Consider the following 27,145-nt stretch of genomic DNA (forward strand, 5'->3'; position numbering starts at 1 on the left):
CCAATTAATGAATAGGGTCCGCCCAGCGCTGTACGGTTCTGTCCAGAGCACAAAAGCAGAATAACCAGCAAAGGTGTGAAAGCAGCTTTAGAAGAGGTAAAAGTTTCTGTATTTGTTTTTGAGGTACTGTTGCATCTGGTCTCCACAACAATCATGGGTGGAGGCACTATTTAGCAGTCCTCAGTAGAAGGCAACACTCCCAGCGGCTGATTGGCTGCCGCAGACGTGCCCTCCTGAGCTCTATCTCATGCCTCCAGCAACTGATTGGCTGCCACAGACGTGCCCTCCTGAGCTCTGCTTTCTGCCTCCTCCTCCCAGCACTGAAGCTGCGGCCACTACTTCTGCGGGGTGGCCAAGTCCCGCAGCAACCCCACCCCCTCCCGCAGAGCAGGGAAACACGCCGCTGGAAGTGGCGGCGGCACTCGGCGGCCACTAGTGCTGCTGCCCGTCCAGCTCCACGAGCAGCGGCATGCAGCCATGGCGAGAGCAGACACGGCTTCAGCAGTGCAGGAGGAGCACCAGACCACACCAAAGTCCACCGAGGAGAGGAGCGAGGACCACAGTGAGAGTGGCCCCGGCTGCAGCCGGCGCTGGGGGAACAGGAGCGGAGATTGCAGTCCAACGGGGAGAGCAGCGGAGCCCATAATCAGAGCGCTCCCGCCTTCAGCGGCCGCAGGGGTAACGGGGGCGGAGCTAGGAGCCCGGCGGGAAGAGAGAGTCAGCAAGGGAACACGTGTGGGAGCAGAGGGGGCCATGTGTCCTGGTGGAACGGAAGCGGAGATGGCAGTCCGGCGGGAAGAGAGCGTTAGACGGGGACATGTGTGGGAGCTGATGTCTCCACCCATACATCTGGTGGAGACAAGATGCACCAGCACCTGTTTTTGGTTCCTTTAACTATTAACTTTAAAGTAAAACAAGTTTACTAAACAGTAAGTAACATGAAAGACAGAGGAAGTGCAACACTTCATTCAGGCTGTTAAAATTAGTAGTGCACTTCCATTTAAAAGCAAGGTAAAGCTGACTATCACTAAGTACACTCTATTGTTCTTGGTTATCAGCTTTTTATGATGCACCAAGGCTGATTGTAGTGTTTTTCATGAACAATGGGTAATTCAGAAGACCATCTGACCTGCCATTCCTCATGACTCCTTGCCACAGTTTGTCTTAAATTTGGGTGAGGAAATAACACAGTGGCTACCTCCCTCAGTCCCACAGACATACAATGGAGTGGCAAATGTGTGACTGCCACTCCACTAAAATTCCTCTGGGAGAGATAAGGGGGGGTACTTAGGATCCTCATTCTAGTGATCAGCAAGTCCCCCAGCGATGAGACATTTATCACCTATTCTATGGATAGAAAATATTTTTTTTTGTGTTAAATAACTCTTTTAAGTCTGCAGTGACACCAAGGAGTTTGCTTTTACCAGCAATTAACATTACCTCCACTAGTATGTGAATTTAATATTCACTTACCGGCTAAGTACATCTTTGCACTCTTTTTCTTTTAATCAATGTGTTTTTGGAAATGAAGAGTTTTTGCAATGGTTTTCATTAAAAATTTCCGATTTCTAGACATTTATTTTGTTTTCTAAGACACTACAGACCGCAGGACTGAAATCTCTTATAGCCTGCTCCCCTGTTGTGAGCATGTATTAACTGCCTTTCCATTGAGCTATTACAGAGGGCTGTATGACAGTGCCGGGGAAATATGGAGGAGATCATGATAACAGAGAGCAGAGAAAGCTACTATTACAGAGGGCTATAATTCACTCCAGGAGAATTTTCTGCTCTTATTAGCAGTGAGTGGGAATGGACCAGCAGCTCCTCAGAGAGAGCATGGAGAGATAGCTGTGTAGTGTTGAGTGGGCGTGATTATGCTACACAGCCTCTGAAAGAGGAGAGGGGAGGGGGAGCTGAGCTTGTGTATATTCATGACAGAGACTAGCTGATCAGTGTTGGAAACCAACCTCCCAGCCAGAAACTTGAATGTAGGAAAGCCTGCAAACCAAGTATGAGGGGTTATGAATGTATGAGAAGGAAAACTCAATGCAAAGAACAGATAAGTGCATTATTTTTTCTGAAGGGATATGCGTGTATTGATTTTTCATGTACAAATGTTTTCATGGCTTTTAAAAGGTGAAAAAATATTCCATGTTCGATTTTGGAGATGTATATAAGCTGACTTGTAACTTTTTAAAGTTTCCCATGAATCACATTGGACTTTGTGTCACTGTGGGGCTCTGGCCTAAATGGAATATCTTCTGCTGGCTGCAGCTGGTAAATAATATTATTTAAGGAAAATCCACATTGAATACAGAGTCGGCAGCGATGACCTCAGTGCAGACCAGGTTTTTTTTTCTTGAGGCAATTACTGCATTTTTATAAGTACGATTCCTCTTCTGAGTCATTTCTGACATTAATGCCTCTTTAACGCTCATGACTCAGCGCCTCGTCCACATAATGAATCTTGGCAGGCATTCAGTTGTGAAACTTACTTCTTCAGCTCTGCAACATCCAGGATCTCAGATGGAGCTTGACAAGGGAAAGGAAATAGGAAAAAAAAGTGATCATCAGGAAAAGCAATGTTATGGCAGAAAGCAACTGGATAAGGTCTAAGTAATGTTACAGCGAGTGGCACAGACACACATTAAGATATGGGAAAGAGAGAGCATCTATCTACTGAGATAGCTCTTGTATAGTCTAGCATCGGAGAGGACCGTGTGACAATGTAGCTACCAAATAAATGACTGACTGCAGTTCTAGATGAGCAGATTGTATGCTTGTTATATCTATTTGTACAGATGCACCCCAACCCATTGCTCTGAATACACTTACATTAGCCAAATCTCGCCTGCCAATATGGCAAAACATTTCCTGTAGTTTCCCCGGGACTAACTAAACGTCAACAGCACTATATGGGGGTATACGATTTGCCTGAGGGCAGACAACTAACCAGATTCTCAAGGTTTAACAAGTCATATTGCCTTATAACAGAGGTTTTAAAAGGGTTGGTCAATCAGGACACCCCCTGTCCATAGGCCATATTAGAGCACACTGGCATTAAATAGCGGCGACCACTGCTCGGGACTGCCCTCTACGAATCAAAGTAAATATGATGGTAAATACTCTTGCATGAAAAAAACCCCACAAAAGGTATTATAAAAGGTGATATCTTTATTTTTTAACCCAAAAAATTATACTTGCAAGCTTTCAAAGTTCAGGGCCTCCTCCAGGCAGTTAACAAATGAATGATGTGGGTTATAGGGGTGTGTCTGAGATATGTAAGAGGTTGTGCCAAGTTATAAAGTTATTCCCTATCCACAAGATAGTGGAAAACTTTAGGATTGGTGGGGGTCTGACTGCTGGGACCCCCACAGATACCAAGAAAGGGTGTCTGTTCAGTCCTGAGTGAATGTAGCAGAGGTTGCACAGGCACGCCAATGCTCCCTTCATTCACTTCAGTGATAGCAATGGAGATTACAGAATTTAAGTGCTTTAGCAATCTTCAGCACTGACATTTAAGTGACTGGAGCAGTAGCACACCTGGACAACCTCTGCTCCACTCACTCATGGACCGACAGGACCTCCCTTCTCAGGATTGGTGGGTATCTCAGCGGCAGGGCCCCTACGATCCTGTGGATAGGAAATAACTTTATAACTTGTCCCAGTCTCTTTAAGAGTGGTATTACAACCGATGTCAGACCCTCAGAAGGCCGTATCCACCTGTATAGGACTGTCAAAATGTACCCAGCATCTCTCCTCACACCCAGATGTAAACCAATGTAATCAGTGTGAAGGTCTGGTATTCTATAATTATTACCTTTTTAAAAATTTTTTTTTAACTGTTTTGTATGTATTGCATGTTTTTTTAAAATATTTTCTCTTTGTAGTTATTATTTATAAGCATTGCACCTTTTTGCATTAAAGCTTAACACTTTAATAAGTTCAGTCTTTGTTGCTGTATAAAACTTCTAGACACCAATAAGAGAGTGTTAACTTTGACTGCTAGAGTGCAGTGAGAGTACCCGTCCAGTATATCACCATAGGTAAGGCATGCCTTACAGTAAAGGGTACTCTTGGGTTGAGTAGGACTGTGTTGAGGTGTGACCTATGCTCCATTTTTCAATGAGTGCAGAATTGAGGAAGTGGAAGTAGGATAACCTCTTATGGTTGCACCTACGTCACATGCTGTGAAGGTTTGGTTCGTGATGAACTGAGCCTCGTTTGTTAATGTGCCTGAAGAAGGAGAAGCTTGCAAATCTAATTTTTCTGGTCAGCCAATAAAGATGACTTGTATAAAAAAAAAGGTAAAAGTATTATAGAAGAGTATTTAACCCTTTCCAATCCAATTTGTATCCTGGTTTTCCTAGGGGGCTTACTCTTTTTCTGCCATTACACAACGGCGCTATATGCTGGCTAAAGCCAGTACTGCATGAGGTGACACGTTGGATAGGCTCCGACAGCAGAGAGGCTGGCAATATACAGTAAGAGAACCCCGATGGACGTCTTCCAACATCGGAGCTGTACAGCCCTAAATCCTAATGTCTTTAGACGCCAGACAGTGGATTGGAAAGGGTTAACATCCCAGATTTTTCTTAATTTTTATTACATAGATTTTTCTAGTTAGCATAGTACCACACTATACAGCATACGCCAAAGTAGTCAAAACCTAACAAGCAGTAGCTGTGGGGGATACGGGTCTTCCATGTATTAAAGTGATGGCCATTCATTGAAATGGTCACCATGTGACGCTGCATTTCTTCTGTCTAGCTGGTAGTGGCTTCACCCGGTAAAATCAGAAATGTGTCAGGAGTCTCAGAAGTTAAAGCACTAACATAACATAATAGGGGATGTTATATAAATCTAATTCTTAAAGGGCTCGTCCAAATACATAGCAGGCATCCTCCCTTGGTGATATCAACAGATTCCCAGTCACTAATACTTCGCAAAGAAATCTGCATTCAAAAAACTTTTTAGTTTCTCCTTATTTCTACAAACTTACCATTCTCAATAATATATCTGACAATCTCTTTACTCCCAGCGTTTACTGCGTGATGTAACAGCGTGCAGCCATTGAAGTCCCTCTGAGTCAAGTTGCCTCCAGCGCGATGTGCTTCTCTGAACTAAGATCAAAGCCAAAATAGGGAGAGATGGCTATAAAAACTGCTGACAGAACCCAGCACGAACAGGGCCCGTACCACGTAGACTGGCACGGTGCTGCCCACCGAAGCTCAGTCCTTTACACTCATCCTCTAGACATTACCCTGAAACCACCCAACCCTCTAATCATTAATATATGGCGGGAGGCTTATTAACTAATGCCATCTCCTCTTAAATCATCAACGAACCTTTTCGAGGTCATCGTTTTTTGCAGATTCCAATAACGTTTCATCTAAAAGAAAACAAACACAAAACTAGGGATAAACATAAATGTATGAATGCAGCAAATATATAAACTCACAGTCAGTGCGCTTAATATGCAGGGTGATCAGAAATAAACTAAAGGCTTTCAAAAACCTACGGGGCAGATCCCAATAAAAGTTGGCGTGTATTCAGCGGGGTTTACATTTCTCGAAGAAAGTACAATAGTATCAAATGTTGCCGATAGATAGATAAAGAGAGAAAGAAAGAAAATGAGAAAGAAAGAAAAAGAGAAATAGAAAAGAGAAAGAAGGAAAAGGGGAAAAGAGAAAGAAGGAAAAGGGGAAAAGAGAAAAGAACGAAAAGGAAAAAAGAGAAAAGAACGAAAAAGAGAAAGGAACGTAAAAGAGAAAAGAACGAAAAAGAGAAAGGAACGTTAAAGAGAAAGGAACGTTAAAGAGAAAGGAACGTTAAAGAGAAAGGAACGTTAAAGAGAAAGGAACGTTAAAGAGAAAGGAACGTTAAAGAGAAAGGAACGTTAAAGAGAAAGGAACGTTAAAGAGAAAGGAACGTTAAAGAGAAAGGAACATTAAAGAGAAAGGAACGTTAAAGAGAAAAGAACGAAAAAGAGAAAAGAACGAAAAAAAAAAAAAGACAAGAAAGAAAAGAAGAGAAAAAGAGACCAGAAAGAAAAGGAGAAAAAGAGACCAGAAAGAAAAGGAGAAAAAGAGACCAGAAAGAAAAGGAGAAAAAGAGACCAGAAAGAAAAGAAAAAGAGACCAGAAAGAAAAGAAAAAGAGAAAAGGACAAGAAAGAAAAGAAAAAGAGACCAGAAAGAAAGAGAAAGAAAAAGAGACAAGAAAGAAAAGAAAAAGAGAAAAAGAAAAAGAGAAAAGGAAAAAGAGAAAAAAAAAACGAAAAAGAGAAAGAGAAAAAAAAACGAAAAAGAGAAAGAGGGAAAAATAGATAGCTAGAGATAATTACAGAGAAAGTGACAGATAGGACGAGATGTTGAACACTCACCTAAATTATAATCTGATATATTATTACCATTCCTAAAAAACGAAAAAAAGAAGAAATGTATTTTATGCCATATTCTTAAAAATTATGAAAACAAAACTACAATGAGCAAAGAGATGTGAGGCACTGTGGCATCATCCTGCCCTGTGTCACACACACACCTCACAGGAAACCTGTCCCCTGTCCAAAGCATCATAGACGAACTCATGGTGCTGTTAGGGCAGGTGACTGGGAGCCGGGGGATGGATTTTTCATACTCGCCCGCTCCTGGTTCCCACAGTGCTTGTCTGTAAAGTCTGTGTGTCGTCCGAAAATCTGTCTCTTATCAGAGTGCCATGTGCGCACTCTCCAATAGACTTTTATAGGAGAGCATGAGTGCAGAGGACTCTGAAAAGAGTCAGATGTTTGGTCGGCGCGTGGACTTTACAGATGAGCACTGTGGGAACCAGGAAGTTTACTGTGCTTTAGGCAGGCGACAGCTTCCCTTTAACCCCTTGAGTGGCAGGTTTCCTACCACCCTGTCGTGCCCACCAGGGCAGGTTTTTTAAAATGGTCTAATCATTGAATTTCAACTAGTTTTGCAGTTGCGTCTCAAGAGCCATAACTTTTTCATTTTTCCATTGACATGGCCATATAAGGGCTTGTTTTTTGCGGGACAAGTTGTGATTTTTTAAACAGGGGGGAGGAAAAAAAGAAATGGGGAAAAAAGAAAAAAGGGGCCATGTCATTAAGGGGTTAAATAATGTATTAACTTCCTTCTCTGGGTCATTACGACGCACATGGATACCACATGTGTGATTGTATTTTTGATTTTTTACAAAGTAAAGGGAGACAAGTGTTTTTTTTATTTTTTTTAAAATTTTTTTCCTTTTTTTTTTTTAAATTTTTTTAAAATTTTTTATTTTTTTTTGTCCCTTTAGGGGACTTCCACAGGGACCCATCAGGACCCCTGATCACATTCCAGGGGTCTGATGGTGACAGCCCTTTACATGCTGCAGTGACAGCCCTTTACATGCTGCAGTCACATAGACTGCAGCATGTAAAGGGTTAACACAGCAGAGATCAGAGGTTTTCTCTGATCTCTGCTGTAAGAGCTAGTACCTAGCTGTCCTCTGACAGCTAACAACCAGCTCTCCCTGCCACAGAGACCATCGGCTTGCTTCTGACAAGCCGATGGTCTCTATGGCAACCTGTAAACAAAGCAGGACATTGCCGACATGTCGGCAATATCTTCTGCTGGTTTTTCAAAGCCCTTGCTTTGTTCTCTGTGGGTCTGTGCAGGCAGAGCACACTGTCACAGCTTGTGGCATTGTGCTCTGCAGCTCCCATAGTGATACATAGCCCGGAAATCTTCCGGGCTATGTTGCTATGAGCAGTGGAGCTCGTCACGGAACTTTTCCGGGCGTGCCACTCAAGGGGTTAAGGGTGCTCGCACATGTAACAGACTTGGTGTGGATTTTCTGAACAACTTTTACTGAAATCTATAGGCTGCCAGTATAATACAGGAATGTGTTGGGTCCTTCAGAGACGTTTTTTGTAGTTCTTTCTTCTCCAGCTAATAGACGAGGATCCCGAATGGGAATCCCCTCTATTAACGTAAAATTCCTTAACTGTGCATTTCAAAATGAGACAACCAAAAACCCTGAATGCGAAATCTGCCTAGTTAAACATCCCCGTTCCCAAATGGACACTCAGATTTGAAGTTAGGTATCCTAGAAAGCCGGGGGATCATACTGGTTGTCGTCTTCATGTGGGAAAGGGGGACTTGTTATTTGTATAGCGCCAACTTATTCCGCAGCGCTTTCAGGTAATTTAATTATTACCCCCCAGCAAGCTGCGTACTCATTTTACCGACCTCAGAAGGATGGAAGGCTGAGTCAACTTTGAGCCGGCTACCTGAACCATGCGGGGATTGAACTACCAACCTTCAGGTCGTGAGCGAGAGCTTAGGAATGCATACCGCTGCTTTAACACTGGTGCAGAACATATTCCTTATATCCCTCTGAAATAATTCGTATAGCAGTAGCACTGTGATGATAGCTGAAGGTAGACCATTCCTCCGTGAATCCGCATATTGCAATTGCTATCTGACTCATGTATTCTCCATCAGTCATAAGCCTCTCTTACACGTCCGGAAAATTCTGCAACCTATTTGTGTAACTGTGCAAACAACAGAACGCTTCCTGCCCATCCTGATGACTAAGTCACATTTTTCGTATGTGCAGCCTCCTATTCAGATGCTCTGCAGTCACCCCGAGAGGTTTATGGCTTGCAAGTGTAATGGATCCGATGGACGCTTTGTTTAGTTTATACATCTTTATTAGAACCAGATGTTGACTTTGCATGTCCGCACATAGGACCATTCCCACCAGTAAATCCTCCAATGCTATTTACATGCCACAATTCCTAAGGCTGGGATTAGGAGACACGACCAGAATAATGTAATTACAGGGATCCCAGGGTAAAGTGGTTGGGACACATTACAAAGATTTAAAGATCATTTCCCCATAAATTAAAAGAAAATTGCCGGTAAAGCGAGCTCTAAGTAACGTTTTCGTTAGCTTACAGCATTCGATAGGTTCTGGAAAAGCTAGTTTACAACAAATACGGAGACAGTCCTATAAAACAGGTTGACAAGGTGATCAGGTGCAGGCAGGGCTGTATTTTGCCCTAGGCACACAGTGGGAGGCGGTGTGAGAACTTGCATTAAAAAAAAAAAAAAAAAAAAAGTTTGAGTCTTTTTGATGACTGGTCCCCCTCGGCACAATTCAAGCTTCACAACTTCCAAGCATATTGTCCCCCCCCCAGGCAATGAGCATTGATGACTTTTCATTAGACCTGACGTATAAAACATGAACATCCATCCGTCAGGTTTGACTTAGGAACTGCAAGAAAACGCCTAGTCAGTGCCATAATAATTGAAGATACCCTAAGCGGTAGATCCAACATACCATGGGCAGTATACACGACATTCATAGTAACATAGTAGGTTAGGCCGAATGAAGACAATGTCCATCTAGTTCAGCCTGTTTAACCTCCTTGTTGATCCAGAGGAAGGCAAAAAAAAAAAACAAGAGCAGAAGCCAATTAGCCCTTTTGGGGGGAAAATTCCTTCCCGACTCCCTAATGGCAGTCAGACTGTTCCCTGGATCAACCTCTAATAGTTCCTACCTGTCTGTAAGACCCGGATCAACAACCCGCTGGTTACCTAAAATTTATATCCTGTAATATCCTTCCGCTCTAGAAAGACATCAATTCCCCTCTTAAACTCCTCTATGGATTTTGCCATCACCACGTCCTCAGGCACGATCAAGAAGCAGTCGGCTCGTCTCTACTGACATACAACAGCCAGAAGGACATCAGAAAATAGCAGAACGTCAAGATTTTAATGCACCTTATGGATGTGTGATGTGGGTGTCGTGGGCCACATGGCAGAGGTTTAGTTGGTAGTCTACTTCTGTCCAGACACCTCCCGGCATATACTCTTATCGATTCCACTGCAGCGGAGACGCGTTGTTTTAGGTCGCCTGGTGTCCCCAATGGGCATCAAGCATCGGTAAGGTGCATTGAAAAACTTGGAGTTCTTCTATCTTTTCATGTCATTCTGGCTGTTCTGTGTCACATCATGTATGAAGAAACCAGCTTTACTTTTGCACCGTTGTTTTTGAATCAACCAGTAGAAGTAATTTGGTGGTCCTCGGCAGTCAGCCCAATTGCCGGGCAAATGTGTGTTCGTATGAACGCTTGGGCCGGATGATCGGCCCATGTAAAAGGGCCCTTAGGGTATTCCAGCTTCACAACAGTTTTGATGTTCCAAAACAACATCTAGAATTAAGCAGCTTTGCAAAGAGTCTTCATTAAAAATGTATTATTATTTTAAGTCTACAGCTCCTATGCAGACCTGTATATCTCCATGGTAACAGACTACAAATAAACCCTATGTGTAGTCTGATCCTGCAGTCATACTCTATTTCATCTAACCTAAACTTCTGGCCACTATATCCAAGGTAAGTTAAAATAAAGTAGGAGACAGATAGTTGGTCAGTGGGAAACATCTGGTGGGTCACACAGATAAGACAAAGGGTATGTTCATATCACTGCTGCGGGTTCCACTCTCCTGCTTCATTATGGGAGAAGGAAAATGAATCCACTAGCTTAGCGGATCCATCTTATGACGAATATGAACAATGCCGAATGGACCCAACTGACTATAATAGGGTCCGTTCGATTTCAATTTGGCATTTTCTTGGACAAATTAGCACAGCATGCAGCACTACCTCCCCATGGATGTTCATGGAAATCAGCGACATAAAGATGGTGTTAACATAGCCAAACCCATCAAAACATAAATATGAATGGTTGCTCATCTCATTATGGAAAATGCTGCTTAGGTTCTGAGTATCATTCTTCATTGACCATGCCAACCAAGGTACCCATGACATACCTATGTCCAGATGATACATCCATTTTGGTCACAGAGCTATTACTATACGCCCTGCCCCGGCAAGCAGATGCCTGCTGAAGCTGAGATACTGTTGGAGAGTCCGGGGGAGAGGATGGCGATTGTAGTGGGAACTGGAAATGTTGTCTCGTTGGGCTTGAGCAGTGGTCCTTGGCGTCAGGCATTGCCGGAGAAGTGCCGACAGACTGGGTAATGATCAGCTCCGGGTCCAGGACAAAGAGCTCATCCTGGCAAATTTCTAGCACAAAGTTCAAGTGCTCCTAGAAAGAGACATAAAGGTTAAGGAGCAGACAAAACAAAATACACACAAACGATACAGAAACATTTCTAGATATAGTGTTTCAGTACCAAGAAAAAGTGAACTGGCAGCAAATCTGAGGTCAAGTTACATCTGCTCAGTGCTTTCAGGAAGTGAAAAGTGAAGAACACTAAAGTAACAGCTGAAGAACATCCTTCAATATACAAAAAAAAAATCACCAAAAATAAAAAAAACTTGGAAAACTGAAATGATTCAAGTCAAAGGGCCAAAGCCTGAGGCTGCCGACTCTGAAGGCATTTCTCCGTCTGAGTTCTGCCATGTGCAATGGTATCAGTGAAGGCGTGTGTGCAATGTACTCCGCAGCCACATCCATATCCATATCTACACCCCTCTGTACATCTATCTGGAGGACCAGCGCACAGTCCATTATTCATTAGCTTCTAAGAACCTCCATGCAAATAGACACAATATGGCCAAGTTACCTGCGCTCGGTCAATCCTATAGAAACGATCCGCAGTGGTGGCTGGCGGGAGGAAGAAGCAAATACAGGGTTACTGTACAATATGAAAGAGCCAGGATGAAAATACTAGGAGAACAAATTCACAATATATTCTAGGAGAATGTTCACCTCTGACCAACACTTCACAGTTTATAAAAACTGATAATCTACATAAGTCGCTTTATATACACATTACATTATCCTGTACTGATTCTGAGTTACATCCTGTATTATACTCCAGAGCTGCACTCAGTATTCTGCTGGTGGAGTCACTGTGTACATACATTACTTATCCTGTACTGATCCTGAGTTATATCCTGTATTATCCTCCAGAGCTGCACTCACTATTCTGCTGGTGGAGTCACTGTATACATGCATTACTTAACCTGTACTGATCCAGAGTTACATCCTGTATTTTACTCCAGAGCTGCACTCACTATTCTGCCGGTGGAGTCACTGTTTACATACATTATTTATCCTGTACTGATCCTGAGCTACAACCTGTATTTTACTCCAGAGCTGCACTCACTATTCTGCTGGTGGAGTCACTGTGTACATACATTACTTATTCAGTACTAATCCTGAGTTACATCCTGTATTATACTCCAGAGCTGCACTCACTATTCTGCTGGTGGAGTCACTGTGTACATACATTACTTATCCTGTACTGATCCTGAGTTACATCCTCTATTATACTGCAGAGCTGCACTCACTATTCTGCTGGTGGAGTCGCTGTGTACATACATTACTTATTCAGTACTAATCCTGAGTTACATCCTGTATTATACTCCAGAGCTGCACTCACTATTCTGCTGGTGGAGTCATGTGTACATACATTACTTATCCTGCACTGATCCTGAGTTACATCCAGTATTATACTCCAGAACTGCACTCACTATTCTGCTGGTGGAGTCACTGTATACATACATTACTTATCCTGTACTGTTCCTGAGTTACATCCTGTATTTTACTCCAGAGCTGCACTCACTATTCTGCCGGTGGAGTCACTGTATACATACATTACTTATCCTGTACTGATCCTGAGTTACATCCTGTATTATACTCCAGAGCTGCACTCACTATTCTGCTGGTGGAGTCACTGTGTACATACATTACTTATTCAGTACTAATCCTGAGTTACATCCTGTATTATACTCCAGAGCTGCGCTCACTATTCTGCTTCTCACAGCATTTCTTTTACATCAGATTACAGTACAGTGCTAGGTGTAAAGTCTACATTTCCCATAATATAAAATCACTAGTGCAAGCACTAAGTCAGCAAGGAAAGCTGGGAGATTTCAGCTGTGAAGCCTTGTAAATACAGCAGATTTGAGGATCCACAGCAGGGTATGAACACAACATACTGCACTACTATCTTTACTGCATCTCACTTAGTGGCTGCGGGTCCCTTCGGTCCGTGGCCCCTAGGCATTGCCTTAAAGTCCCTGTTGGCTGAGCGGACTGACTACATGTTCACAACCAATGATGTGCCCGTTGGAACGTCTACCCAATGTGGTGCACAGACAGCGGATATACTCACAGTCCAAGAAGCACCACTTGGGGGACAGTTTCTGCGAGGACACAGTCTGAGGTCGGTTTGTTCCATCCTCCTGAATAACCAAAAACGAGGATTTATTAGAAGCGCTCAGCAAGAAAACGGTAACTTTGTCTACAATCCGGCCTCCTGCGATATCCAACAGTCCTGGGAAGATGCCAGTACATGAACCAATTAGGCTGATTGGTAAGATGACCACAGACTGGGGAAGACCACAAAACTGGGAACCCGACAGACGGATACAGACAGAGCCCACAAACCAGCAGCAGGAAAGCCAGAAAATGCAGCTTTAACCATTTTGGGGGCGAAACGCCTGAAGATCCGCAGCAAACCTTCACCATTCAGAAGGGTCCATTCTAAAAATGACAATTTTATGGTTTTATATTTCTCCTAAATATCAGTTTTCCCCCTTTTTTTGAGGCACGGACGGGGTTTAATGTGCTACTAAAACAGAACAGGATCTTTATTGTTTACTTCTATATTGGGGACAAAAAAAAGCAAATATGACAAAATTAGCAACTTTTCTTAGTTTTTTTTCTTTTTACAACTTACAGGGGGCTTTAAAATTGTCAATTTCCCGCAGTTCTTGCACCAAGCCTGATAACAGTCTGACACTTCCTGTTCTGTAGAGAAAACTTTTCAGCCGTCATTTCATCATCAGCACAGGCAGATTGCAATGGAAGGTGACCCTTACATATAGGTAACACAGGACCCACCATTAGGTGATGGCACAGCTCACCTCTTCCTCCTCCCTGCAGAGGTAACACAACATGCCCATATCACTTTCCCATAGAAGTCCATGAGTCCCTTCAATTGTCCATGAGACTACTGTAACGCGTCTCTCAAAATGCTATTAAACGGTATTGCATCAACCATCTTGGAAGGCTGAAAATGGGACCCATCTAGTTTCCACCCCCTTCGTTGGCTTCCACTCTCTCATAGCACAACTGCTAAAGTTTTTAAAAACTTTTTATGTAAATGAGATCGAAATATAAAGCATGCAAGCAGTTAGTATAGGTACATAAAACACGTAACGCACACATAACACGTATACAGAATGCACGCTATGAGACACGGCACACCGCAGACACCTTGTAGCTCCACACACCTTCAGGTCGAGACGCTGCAAGATAGTGGGGTACTCGGGGAAATCCTGGGAACAAAAAGTGATGTTGCCTTTACCCTCGAGTCTCTTACAACCTGCTGTGATCTTGTGACGTTAAATGCACTTTGTTCTATCTGAACCTGGCGGTTGGGTTTCGGTTTTAAGATTTCCATATCAACTACAGGCGCAGCAAGTACGTAGAGGCGTTAGGAGAAGGGGGGGAAAAGGGAGCACGCAAAATTGTGGGACGTGATGAAACGGATTGCCATCCGAGTAAGGTAGGTAAAGTTCCCCGATGCAAGTACCGAATTATGGCGGACTCTTAGGGTGTGACATTTTCGTGGCGGACTGTTTTTGCAGGGTGGTTTGCCATTGCCTTCCCCGGTCATCTTTTAGCTGGGGAAGCTGGGTGCTCATTTTACAGACCTCGGAAGGATGGAAGGCTGAGTCAACCTTGAGCCGGCTACCTGAACCATGCGGGGATTGAACCTGCGACCTTCAGGTCGTGAGCGAGAGCTTAGAACTGCAGTTCTGCTGCCTTAACACTCTGCATCCCACGAGGCAGTAAACAGCATGTCATTAAATAGGATAATGAGCTGAACAAACTGGAGGTATGGAAGGAGTGATAAGGCGGCGAGAATATCGAAAACCACTGCCTATGGTTCCAAAGACTAGTGACAGTCTCGAGCCCCCCTTCTTAACCCCGTAACGCTCCATGACAAACTGTTACGTCATGGAGGGTCAGGGATTGTATGGAGAGCCATTGGGGGTTGATCCTGCTCCATAAAATGCGGATGCCGGCTGTTTAATACAGCCGAAACCCGTCCGCAGCGGTTCTGATCCGCACCACGGCGAATTGGACCTGTTAACCCTTCAAATGTCGCTGTCAATTCTGATAGCAGCATTTAAATGCCCCAATCGATGTTCAGGGGTCCCAAATCCCCCCACTATGAGATCGCAGGGTGCCGTGCAGTTGCCATGGCAGCTGGAGGGGCCTTCTGAACCTCCCTCCCCAGGACTGCCATGGCAGCCAGATAAATTGGCTGTCAGATTGCGGTATAATGTAATACTATGGCATTACATCACACTGCAGGAGCGATGTAACCAGCGCAAGTTCTTGTCCCTAATGGGGAATTTTAAAAAAGTGAAGATCAGTTTTTAAAAAAAGTTTTATTAAATTAAGAAAAATTTAAAAAGTAATAAAAGTAAAAAAAAAAACAACAAACTTTTGTCATACTTCTAATAGAAAAAACCCAAAGCATATTTGGCATCGCTGAGTCCATAAAAGTACGATCTATCAAAGCATCCCATTATTTACCCGCCTTATTTTATGAAGTGGCTTGGCAACGCCCACACCTGTATAAAGGCCCTTTTACACAGGACCAACCGTTGGCTGCAGATGCCAAAAGATCGTCCCAGCGACATTGTTCCTGTGCTTTTACATAGGAAGGAAAATCAATGCCAGATCGAGTTGCTGCCCTTCACCGGACTGGAGGGGATCCTACACGATATTAGTTCCTGTCCCATAACTTTTGGCATGTCAGTGTAGGATCTGCATGGCTTTTTTCAGTGGTCATAAACCCCATAATCCCCTATGGATGCCGTTATAGACTTTGTGTGGCTCTAAGCCTTTAGGAAGGCATGTATTTGCAAAAATACAATCCCTTTAACCCTTTCTAATCCACTGTCTGACGTCTGAAGACATTCTGATTGAAAGCTGTACAGCTTCGATGTCAGAAGATGTCCGGCAGGGTATTCTTACTGTAGATTACTGGCCGCTCTGTTGTTGGGGGCCTCTCCAGCATGTCCCATACCGCAGTACTGGCTCTAGCCAGCAGATGGCACTATTGTATAATGGCAGAAAAAGAAAGCCCCCTAGGAAACCCTGAATCCGAAATTGGATTGCAAAGGGTTAATCAAAATCAATTCCTACCCTCGCCTCTTTAGCGATGCAACGTCCAGTACTATCCAGGTTTGGTGCACAGCAGATGATTAAACTTTTGCCTAAGAGGGGGCTGGATGCTTGATCTATTCTTTGGCAATGCCTCCTTTAAGTTCCTTTATATCTCCCAACATAAAACTCAATCCACTATAATTCTAAAAAATTTTGCTTTTTAGGAAAAAAAAAAAAGCGAAAAAAAAGCAAAAAAAAAGGTGTTTGCAGAGAAAAGCACTGATTTCTATAGGGCAAAGTGTTGCTCAATTCGTATTTCCGGCCATGTGAAGGAGAAGGTGTCATTGCAGCCGGTTCCCTGTCGAGCGCTCGGGATTATGCGCCAAGTTAAATAAATCTAAATCCATTTCAGATGACCTCAGCGCTCGGAGGGAGAGGGGGATTGATGGGAGAAATAAAGTGGCGGTTTTGGGATTCTGCCACATAAAACAGCTCAGTCTGGAATAATGTGCAATACAAACTATTTCCATGATGTCAGCGTGTCCCTGCAGCGCTGCTGAGTGGCATATGTGCAACTGGGCACCGGGCGTCTGTGGCATCTCCCTGCAGGGAGTAGATGCTGCTTCTTGCAAGAACTAGTATGGCATATGGGACAGAGCTCGGCAGTATATACAAAGACTGACGACAGCCCTTTTAGAACCTCAGCCCTCATCGATGCATGATGGGAGTTGTAGTTTCTCTACAGCAGAAGTCAGACTATTGTTCTAAAAAAGTTGAACTACAACCCCCATCATACCCTGACAATACGAACTTTGGTGATCAACACATAACGAGATGTAGAGACACAGACACGTTAAGTGGTCATCTTCCTGGGCACCGGAGTCAGTGATTGGCATTGGTGCCTTGCAGCGCTGGGTTCAAATATGGCAAGATCTATATACAGTTTTATGTTCTCCCCATCTATGGCAGGGTGCCGCCATCTGGGAAATTAGATTATGAACCCGACTGGAGACAGAGATGGATCAGTATGGCACGGATGTTGGCACTATATCAGCTATGGAATGATTTCTACCAGTCACTGGGCATCACATCAAAATATCCAGCAACCCTTGGCAGCACATGGCGTTCAAAGTGCAAAGCAAATTCAATGTCTAGGTGGCATTTTTGCAGAAGCAGCTCATGGTACAAAAAGTACGGTACAGGCAGCGCCAGAGCCCTTTCACAGCCTACGGCGAGAATGAGAATGCAATTGGGTCACGGGCCGAGGCTCCGGTGTCATGGCACATTACTGTGTGGGAGGAAGGAGGGGAATTCATTGTGCGGTACAAGCTGCACTTTTGTGACCTGAGCTGATTATATGCCCGCAAAAGTGCCTTTTGCCAATTAGGGACGCGGCTGATACATAGTTAAAATTTTTGAGGTCTCCGGAGTTGGTCTACGTAACTTCTAGCCAGCAGAGTTAATGCCAGCATGGCACTGCCCCATCTATACCCCTAAATGCCTATTACAGAGCACAAATAACAACTGTGTGCGTACAGTAAATGCGCGGCTGATTAGTATGTGTGTACAGCGTGTCCTTACCTCCTGGAGCTGCTGTATGTGTATACGACACGTCTCAAGATCACTGTCTCCAGGGACCACAATAACTCCCAGTGGGAGAGCTGCAATCACCAGAAAGGGAATAAAACCAGAGAAACGGGGAGTGAATTAAAGAGAGGAAGAAAAGGAGGGGTGGGTGGAAGAAAAAAGGGGATGGGGGAGCGGTGGTGGGGGTATGGGGTGGGTGAGGACAAAAGGGGCATGAAAAAAAAGGGAGAGGAAAGAAAACAGGGGGTCAACACATTTTCAATGTTGCATATTCTGCTTTACATTATAGCTACATAAAGATATACAACATGAGTCTGGGGACGGGAGACGATAATAAGAGAGCTTAAGGGAACGTCCAAATAACTCTTTAGGCCTTAAAGCCATTTCTATCTTATAGAACTAAGATATGCCATCACTTTATGTTCGGAGAGTGTAGCGAAGGGGCCGCAGTGCTGCGTGCCCAGCAAGGCTTTTGCCTACACAGTCACATACGGCCACTCGCTGTGCAGGGAACTGTATCCAGTCCCGCTCGCTTGAATGGGGTCTATACTGCAGTTCCCTGCACAGCCAGGTGGTGGTGGGGAGAGTCGATGTGCAGGACAAACTCCAAAAAGGGGAAGCAAAATGAAATCTGTGCCTCCTTTATTCAGGATCGGTAGGGGTTCCAGACCAATACAACATCATTTTACAAGATGGGAATGCCCCTTTGAACTCCTTTCCACCCCATGATGTACATATACATGGGAAGGGGTTCTCCTGTAACGTTATACATTTACAGCATATGGATAAGTGTGGGCTCAGGAGCTAAGCATGCGCCATTTGCAGTGGGAGCTGGTTGTTGCCGACAGCCAGCATCCAGCTGCAACAGCGGGGATCGGAGAGAAAATCGATCTCCGCCATTAATCCCTTACATTCGCTCAAGCAAAGAGGCAGCAGCCCTCCACAAGCGCTGTGCCCCTTTGGCTGTCTTTCCACTGCTAAAGAGGGTTGCATAGAGGTCTAAAGAAGTCTATGCGTCTGTATGTAAACTATGTGCTATCAGTATGCCGAGTGGAAGGCTTGGGGAGAGACATTGTGTTACAAGCATTGCTTCTAATCCATTGACTCTATAAGCGCCTGATGACAACACAATGACATCACCACTCTCAGGATAGAACTAGAGTAGTTGATTGGCTGTCAGCTCTTTATTATATGGGTATAAAAAGTTTGTGACCTGCTGCTTTTCTGTGATCTGCAAGCAGCTCCGGGTCTTTAAATAAGTCTTCTAATGTACACTACAGCACAGTTTTTCCATGAGTTATAGCAGGTAACATCGCTTCTGTTACTGAATACTGAGCGGATGAGGTCACAACTCTCCAACTATATTAGTTTTATGTGACTACTCGGGGCTCATAAAGATATATTGCACAGTAAATGGCTGCTGTAAATTAATAACGAGAAAGGGGCAATAAAACCTGCACCAAAAAAAAAAAAAGTTCCTAGATCGGACCCTCAAACTTCAGGTTTACAGCAAGAGAATACAAAGTTAGGAGAATACAATACTCACAGGCTTCTCTCAGCTTCTCCTTGTCATAGTGCAAAGCCTCATAGTCATGCATGGAAATACGATTGACACGCAGACGTAATCTGTCTGGGACCGGCTGCTGACTAAAGCCAAAACACGCGTGTTAGAGGACTATGCTGACATGATTGAAGCGAACTTCCATGAACCAGTTAAACGGAAGGTCTGGTTTGAAGACTTACAGTAACTGTTCTATTCGAGATCTGCAATAGGAGCAATTCCCTAATGCGATGTTACGACAAGTCTTTACAAGCTAGAGTGATACTGAGAGTATAAAAGGGAAGGCGGGAGAATATAAAAGTAGAACTAAACTTTTTAAAAACTTTTTACATTGTCATAGTGACCAATTAGCTGTCATTGTGAGAGGTGTATGAACTCAATAGACTTTTTATAGAGCTCGTACCCCACTCTGAACAGTAATGGAAACATTTGAATGTTTCCTCATATGTTTTAGTGATCTGTTGGGTTTTCAACACCCGGGTTCCCTCCAATCAAAGTTTCTGACACGTCAAAAAGTTTTTAAAAAGTTGAGTTCCTGTGAAAAGGCCCTTCTATATGGGGTGACAGCAGCCAATTAGATGAGCATCAATTAAGGAGATCAGAGCCCATTCAAATGGCCTTTACAGAAACTAATGCCGGCTATACGGGGGGGCGAATGATCAGCAATACAATCTTTCATTTCTAATTGGCAGCACATCCCTGTTCACACGGGCAGATGTGCTGTTGCCAACCATTGTTCTGCAGCATAATCCAATCAGCATGTGCTCATTCATTAGCCAATTGGGGGCATATTTACAAGTGCTGATGACTGAGCAAACGAATTGTTGGGGCCGACCATTGGCCCATGGAAAAAGGCCATAACTGCAGCTTCTGGTGGAGCAATACCAGTAATGTCATCATATGAGAGATCTGCTCATCATGCAATTTCCAAATATAACAAAGTTTCATAAAACAAAAGGCATGAATGTCATGAGACGAAATAGCCAAATTATTGGGTCAAAGACCGAGTACTGGGTATTTAGAAGCAACAGCAAGATGAGCTATACCGTGTTTCCCCCGAATATAAGACAGTGTCTTATATTCATTTTTGTTCAAAAAGGTTTAACTTTTTTACATGTATAGCTGCCTGGACACTATTTAAATTGACTTTTTTAATTAACTGTTAGCAGGGCTTAATTTCGGAGTAGGGCTTATATTTCGAGCATCCTCAAAAAGCCTGAAAAATCATTTTGCATCCTCAAAAATTCTGGAAAATCATGCTATGTCTTATTTTCAGGGAAACAGGGTAGTATGGCATAGCATCAATGGATACGCACAAGACACTGTAAAGACCCTTACTCATTCAGCTGAGGGAGAGAAGTCCGCCTCTTGGTTTTCTGAACGAGGTTGGCTTGGTTGCGCAGACAAATCCTCACTACAGATGGCCCCAACTTGCATGGTTCACCATCAACCTGCATGGGAATTGACTTGTATGTCCGTAGTAGGACTTCTCGGCACTGATGCAAGCGTTCTCCGTGTCCTCCAACTTGTAGAGCAGCCTGGAAGTAAGAAAAATGGAAAAGCTAATGAATACATATGTCAGAGCGCAAAGCAATGAGAAAACACAGCAGCAGCCCAATACACAACAGAATATATTGTATGTGCCAACGTAGCAAGGTGCGGGGAGTATAAACGTAAGTAGGCATGGCAAAGCCAGAATGGATGGCGCCGCCAAAAGCAGCTAGTTGGTTTACAGAAGACACTAATAAATCCTGCTTATGGGTATATAACATTTTTCTCTCTCTCCACCCATCTGGACTTCTCTGACCTAGTAATATAACTATCCTTCCAAAAGTAATTGGACATCTGAGCAAGAATCAAACAGAGTATTTATCTACAGGTTAATACTTAGTGGGGCCCTTTGGCCCTAATAACATTGGATACTCTCCCTGCCATACTTTCTACCAACATCTGATACACTTCAGCTAGTATTTCCCTCCATTCATCCTGCAAACGTCAGGTAGTCAGAGAAGATGGATACTGTTCATATTTCCTAACCAGACATTCCAGTTCATCTCAAAGATGTACACTAGGGTTCAGGTTGGGACTCTGTGCAGCCCATCCAGTCATGGAACGTCCATATCCTCAAACCAGCACTGAATGCATGACAAGGCACGTTGTCTTGTTGGAAGTATGGCCGACCATTCCCAGAGTATTGTCACATTGTCAACAGCAGGTTATTATCTAGAATGTCAGGGTCCCCTTAGTGTTCATGGTCCTTGCCGCTACAACATCCCCAAACCATAACAGAACCTCCACCGTATTCCATTGTTGGCATCAGTCCGGCAAAAGGAGTTCCTCCACACCCAGGTATGTCCATCTGATGTGAAGTTGGAGTAGTGTGAATCATCCCTTCATAGAAAGTACTTCCATTGCTCAATAGTCCAATGACGACGCTCCTCGCACCATTGTAGATGGGCCGATGCATCTTCATTGAGAGGACTCACCAGATGTTTGCAGGATGAATAGAGGGAAATACCCAAGCTGATGCGTATCAGACATTAGTAGAAAGTATTCCACAGAGAGCATTAAATGTCATTAGAGCCAAAGGAGCCCCACTAAGTATTAACACATGGAAATAAATGCCACTATTGATTCTTGCTCAGGCGTCCAACCATTTTTGGTAGGATAGTGTATTTTACGTACAAATATATGGTAATAACAGACACAACTAAGAAGCAGGTGAGTTGTTTTTAGGATTTGTGCATTCCGAATAATGGCATCACAGCCTCATCTAGTGTATACATGCAACATATGGAATCACAGCAGCCATGATAGTGACCAGGCTTCTTAGATTGTGGAGCTACCAGACCAAGAAGGCGCATGCAAGGGTTTGTATATAAAAGACAACGCTGCCACCTTGTGGGAACATGTTTAAAGACACAAAAAAAATCAGACTCTAGTGTACCTCCTCACTCTAACAATACAAGGGACACAAGCACTACACCACAGCCTAAAACAAAAGGAAGAACATGCATGTGGCAACACAAATGACATGTTTGACTGTATATTCTGCATGCAGAACCTAAAGAACTAAAGACAAAAAGCCACTTAGGAACAGAGCAAGGTGACTGTCACAGGGACATTTACAGTACCAATGATGCCATAGTGAAGCCAATCACTTCAATACATCCGTCATCATGCCTCTGAGGTTCAAAGTCATGGTGCTCACCAGGGTTGCCCCATGGCATAGTGCCAGCACAGTATCTGTAGAGGAAAAAAAACACAGGAACCAACAGGTTGAGTAAAGAGTTAATGAAATAACATCAAAGTGATGAAACAAATTTAGAGGGAAATCAACTTATGTTTCATTTCACTTCTATTGTAAATCGGACTCCTCTTCGCTTTAAGAGGTTCGCAAATGCTTCTGTTACATTTGGAGTAGAGAACAGTGTAGCGTGTTACATAACCCTATGGCAACGTTCCCTGGGTGGCATATAATGACTCCGGCAGAGAGGTTCACAAATATTACACTGCGTTGAACCCCGGAGTGGAGTCGCACAGCAGATAGAATAACGCTGTAGAACTATGGGGGTGAATGTATTAAACCATTTAACCCCTTGAGTGGCGGGTTTCCTACCACCCTGTCGTGCCCACCAGGGCAGGTTTTTTAAAATGGTCTAATCATTGAATTTCAACTAGTTTTGCAGTTGCGTCTCAAGAGCCATAACTTTTTCATTTTTCCATTGACATGGCCATATGAGGGCTTGTTTTTTGCGGGACAAGTTGTGATTTTTTTAAACAGGGGGGAGGAAAAAAAGAAATGGGGAAAAAAGAAAAAAAGGGGCCATGTCATTAAGGGGTTAAATAATGCATTAACTTCCTTCTCTGGGTCATTACGACGCACACGGATACCACATGTGTGATTGTATTTTTGGTTTTTTTACAAAGTAAAGGGAGACAAGTGTTTTTATTTTTTTTTTTATAATTTTTAATTTTTAAATTTTTTATTTTTGTCCCTTTGGTGGACTTCCACAGGGACCCATCAGGACCCCTGATCACATTCCGGGGGTCCGATGGTGACAGCCCTTTACATCCTGCAGTGACAGCCCTTTACATGCTGCAGTCACATAGACTGCAGCATGTAAAGGGTTAACACAGCAGAGATCGGAGGTTTTCTCTGATCTCTGCTGTAAGAGCTGGTACCTAGCTGTCCTCTGACAGCTAACAACCAGCTCTCCCTGCCACAGAGACCATCGGCTTGCTTCTGACAAGCCGATGGTCTCTATGGCAACCTGTAAACAAAGCAGGAGATATTGCCGGCATATCGGCAATATCTTCTGCTGGTTTTTCAAAGCCCTTGCACTGCTGTGTGTGGGTCTGTGCAGGCAGAGCACAATGTCACAGCTTGTGGCATTGTGCTCTGCAGCTCCCATAGTGATACATAGCCCGGAAATCTTCCGGGCTATGTCACTATGAGCAGTGGAGCTCGTCCCGGAAATTTTCCGGGCGTGCCACTCAAGGGGTTAAGCCAGTTTTCTGGAGAATAAAAGTTGCAAATTTTGGCAAACTTTATATCAGCACTAAAATTTGCAACTTCTACCTTCTCTCAACACTTCTGAAAAGTGGGCGCCGCTAGGCATGATGACCGCTGTCAGTCCAATAGATTTACTAGAATGTACACCAGAAAATGGCATACAATTAGATTTGCTTTTTTTTGGCAGACGGACAAGTGAAGCTTCGTCAAGGTCCATTTACACGCAAAGATATAATATTTAAAACGATCGAAAGTTCTAGCGATCATTTTGCATAAAGTGTTAATGGACACTAATGCCCATTAACACTTTATCACCTCCACTTGCATGTAAAAGGGCCTTCGGGAGCTGTTTGCAGAGCCCAGCATGTAGTCTGAGCTCTGCACGCAGCTGCATTGTTCTGGTCGGGGCTGCCGGCAGAATACAATGTAATGTTTTGTTTCCTGCGGAGAACACCGCATGCGGTCCGTTGAGAGATACTGTATCTCTCTACGGCTGAAGGATGGATTTTAAGTTCACCTTAAAATTATCATTCATATGAAAAGTGCCCGATGGTAGCGTTTACATGCTACAATTATTGCTCATTTGCAGTCGTTTGAATGAATTTTGAGCGATAATCGTTACGTGTAAATGGGCCTGAGCCTTTTAATAAATTCATCACCTTTTATCCCAATGTACTCAGGCCTAAGACTGGTGTAAGAAATACCAGGCTTAGTAAATTCTCCATGATTTTCTTCTCATTTGCAACTATTCCCTTTTTAATGCACCCCATGATCCTATTTGCCTTGGCAGCAGCTGTCTGACACTGGTTGCTCCAGTTAAGTTTATTAACAAACGCCCCTTTCACAACTACATTGGGGCTCCAGCAGATTTTCATTTGTTTGGCTCCGTGCTCGGAGCGGAATAACGAAAAACCCGTCACATGCAAGAGCCGAAAGGCACTGAACGGACCCGCGGGCGCAGATCCAGCAGAAAATCCCGAACCAAATAATGCAACATGCTGCGCTATTCTGTCCCGTAAAATGGCAGTTCTAACGCTGGTAGCCGGATCGGACCCCATACGTCAGTAGGGGCAGTACAGTGCAGTTTGGGCCTGGCATGCGGACAGAATCTCCAACGCAGATGTGAATGGGCTAAATCATACGGGCATATGCAATTCTGGTCTATGGACAACGCACGGTGTGTGTTTTTGGTGCGTATTTGCGTTTTTTAAGTTCGTGCGTCATCCGTTTTTTCAAATGGGAAGAGGAGCATGGATGACGTTATAAGGAGAAACAATACCCTTTCCGATCTGTTTTTAGCGCTCATAACCCCCCCCAAAAAAACGCAAATACGCTCAAGTAATGTGAGTTTTGGCACAACCCACAAAAAACACGGTGCGCAAAAAAAAAATGCAGTGAACACAGACGCTAATGCGTGTTGATGGTGTTTTCTTAACCCACCTATAGCCTATAATAGGCAATCGAGGTCCATGAATCCGCTTGCACAGTCACTACTCACCGAGGGATGTTTAGAAACACCAAGCACTGTAACTTCAGCTCCTGAATCTTCGCGGTCAGGTCGGTGCCGTCACACTGGAAAATACATAAAAAAAACACAAAGAAAAAAAATCAATCATCTCTTTTGCTTTGATGAATGGTAAATGGAATAATTTGGCTAAATTGAACAAATATCTTGCGAATAAGGATAAAGAAAACCCTCTCCATTAAATATAATTAGCATTGTTATACAGTGCGGAGGGAACAGTATGACCACAGTGGTTTTTATTGCGCTCATTAGCATGAAGGTTCGGCGTTTAGACCCCGGCAACACAAAACCCACACTTTCCATAATAACACATAATTGGTTTTCTCTGCAAATTGTTAAAATAGGGCAGAGATTTGGGCTAGAATACTGTAATTAGCTGGGAAAACAATCCATTTGGAGCACCTACTTCCCACTGTGAAGGGCCTTTTACATGGCCAGATGAACGAATGTTGGCGACCCCATCATCTACCTGTGTGACCGTGCCGCCAGGTTTGTCAGGTGATTGAATCTTTTAGGTGGTACCAAAAATAATTGTCGGCAGCACATCTCCCCATCCCAACAGGGAATGTGGTGCAAACAGCGATGACGCTAGATGGAGGACATATGATCGTATGATTGTTGGTCTCCCATGCGGTCAGATTTGGCCACTTGATCAGCACTCGTTATAGAGCTCATATTGAGCCATGTAAAAGGTCCTTAAAGGGGTTGTACCAAGATTAGAAGTTATTCCCTATCCACAGGACAGAGGATAACTTGCTGATCAGTGGTGTCTCAACATTGAAACCCCCCGCAGATCTCAAGAATGGGGGTCCCGTGTTCTCCGTCCTCATCACTGTAAGGTTACTGCACCGCTGTGAGGAGGAGACTGAATGGAGAGCCGGTCACAGAAGTGAATTAGCGCTCCATTTACTTTTAATGGGACTGCAGAGATCCCCAAACAGCACCCACCCGGGTATTTCCATAAGCCCCATTAAAATTAGTGGAGCGCCGACTGTATATGCTTGGCCAGTGCACCATTCATTCGGACGTCATTGTGGGGAGAGAAGTGACCCCCGCAGTGACAGGCGGAACGGGACATGGCAGTCCTGTTTTTGAGATCGGCAGGGGTCTCAGTGGTGAGACCCCCACCGAGAAGCAAGTTATTCTCTATCCTGTGGTTAAGGTAGAACTCAAAATCTTGGTACAACCCCTTTAGGCTGGTTTTACATAGGCGACAAAAAAAAACCGCACGATTTTCTCGCGATGCAACGGCGCTACAAATCACATGTATGTGAAGCCCGTGCTTTCCAATGGGTTCTTTCAAATTAGTGATGTTTGTAGCCTGCTACATTGCGAAAAAAAAATTGCTGTTTGCTGAATATTGGCACGCGGTTTTCATGCGATGCAACTTTTACAGTAGGGAGTCCTACTGTAAAAGCCCTAAAATAAGCGCTAGGTGCATTAAAAAAAAACAACAAAACCCTCACCTAACAGCCGCTGTCCGCTCCTCTGCATATCTTCTCTGCAGGTCCCGGCACTTGTGTTCAGTCTTCAGGCAAGGCTTCCTGGTCAGGAGTTTGAAAAACCCCACCTCCAAGAAGCGCTGCCTCTGATTGGTTCTTGAGCGCTGCAGCTCAACCAATCAGAACCAGCACTGGCTCAACCAATCAGAGCCGGCGCTTGATAAACCAAATCACAGCCATTCATTGAAGGCGTTGTAGCACCCCATGTGACTTTGTAGCGACACAAAATAGCGATATTGCCACGAAAAAACACAGTGATATCACACAGAACACAGATGCGATATCACTGCGATTTTGTT

At 43.8% G+C, this 27,145-nt stretch overlaps 1 protein-coding gene across 5 annotated transcripts in view; it reads right to left on the reverse strand.

Annotated features, from left to right (window-relative positions):
* DGKZ (diacylglycerol kinase zeta) overlaps window positions 1-27,145 on the reverse strand; it is a 180,311-nt gene that overhangs the window by 16,942 nt on the left and 136,224 nt on the right. For 3 of the 5 annotated variants that reach the window (XM_066583402.1, XM_066583403.1, XM_066583399.1), the window contains 13 exons: window positions 25,318-25,391; window positions 22,438-22,549; window positions 20,642-20,841; window positions 19,289-19,389; window positions 17,737-17,816; window positions 14,265-14,309; window positions 13,142-13,211; window positions 11,585-11,625; window positions 10,826-11,103; window positions 6,385-6,416; window positions 5,349-5,392; window positions 5,003-5,123; window positions 2,496-2,532 (listed from right to left, as the gene is read on the reverse strand). In XM_066583402.1, the coding sequence (XP_066439499.1) occupies window positions 2,496-2,532; window positions 5,003-5,123; window positions 5,349-5,392; window positions 6,385-6,416; window positions 10,826-11,103; window positions 11,585-11,625; window positions 13,142-13,211; window positions 14,265-14,309; window positions 17,737-17,816; window positions 19,289-19,389; window positions 20,642-20,841; window positions 22,438-22,549; window positions 25,318-25,391 (1,235 nt within the window). Of the gene's footprint in view, window positions 1-2,495; window positions 2,533-5,002; window positions 5,124-5,348; window positions 5,415-6,384; window positions 6,417-10,825; window positions 11,104-11,584; window positions 11,626-13,141; window positions 13,212-14,264; window positions 14,310-17,736; window positions 17,817-19,288; window positions 19,390-20,641; window positions 20,842-22,437; window positions 22,550-25,317; window positions 25,392-27,145 lie in introns of those variants that run through there. The other 2 variants (XM_066583400.1, XM_066583401.1) reach the window with 2 other exon arrangements.

The sequence above is a fragment of the Eleutherodactylus coqui genome, chromosome 11 (assembly GCF_035609145.1).
Source record: "Eleutherodactylus coqui strain aEleCoq1 chromosome 11, aEleCoq1.hap1, whole genome shotgun sequence".
Classification (NCBI taxonomy): domain Eukaryota; kingdom Metazoa; phylum Chordata; class Amphibia; order Anura; family Eleutherodactylidae; genus Eleutherodactylus; species Eleutherodactylus coqui.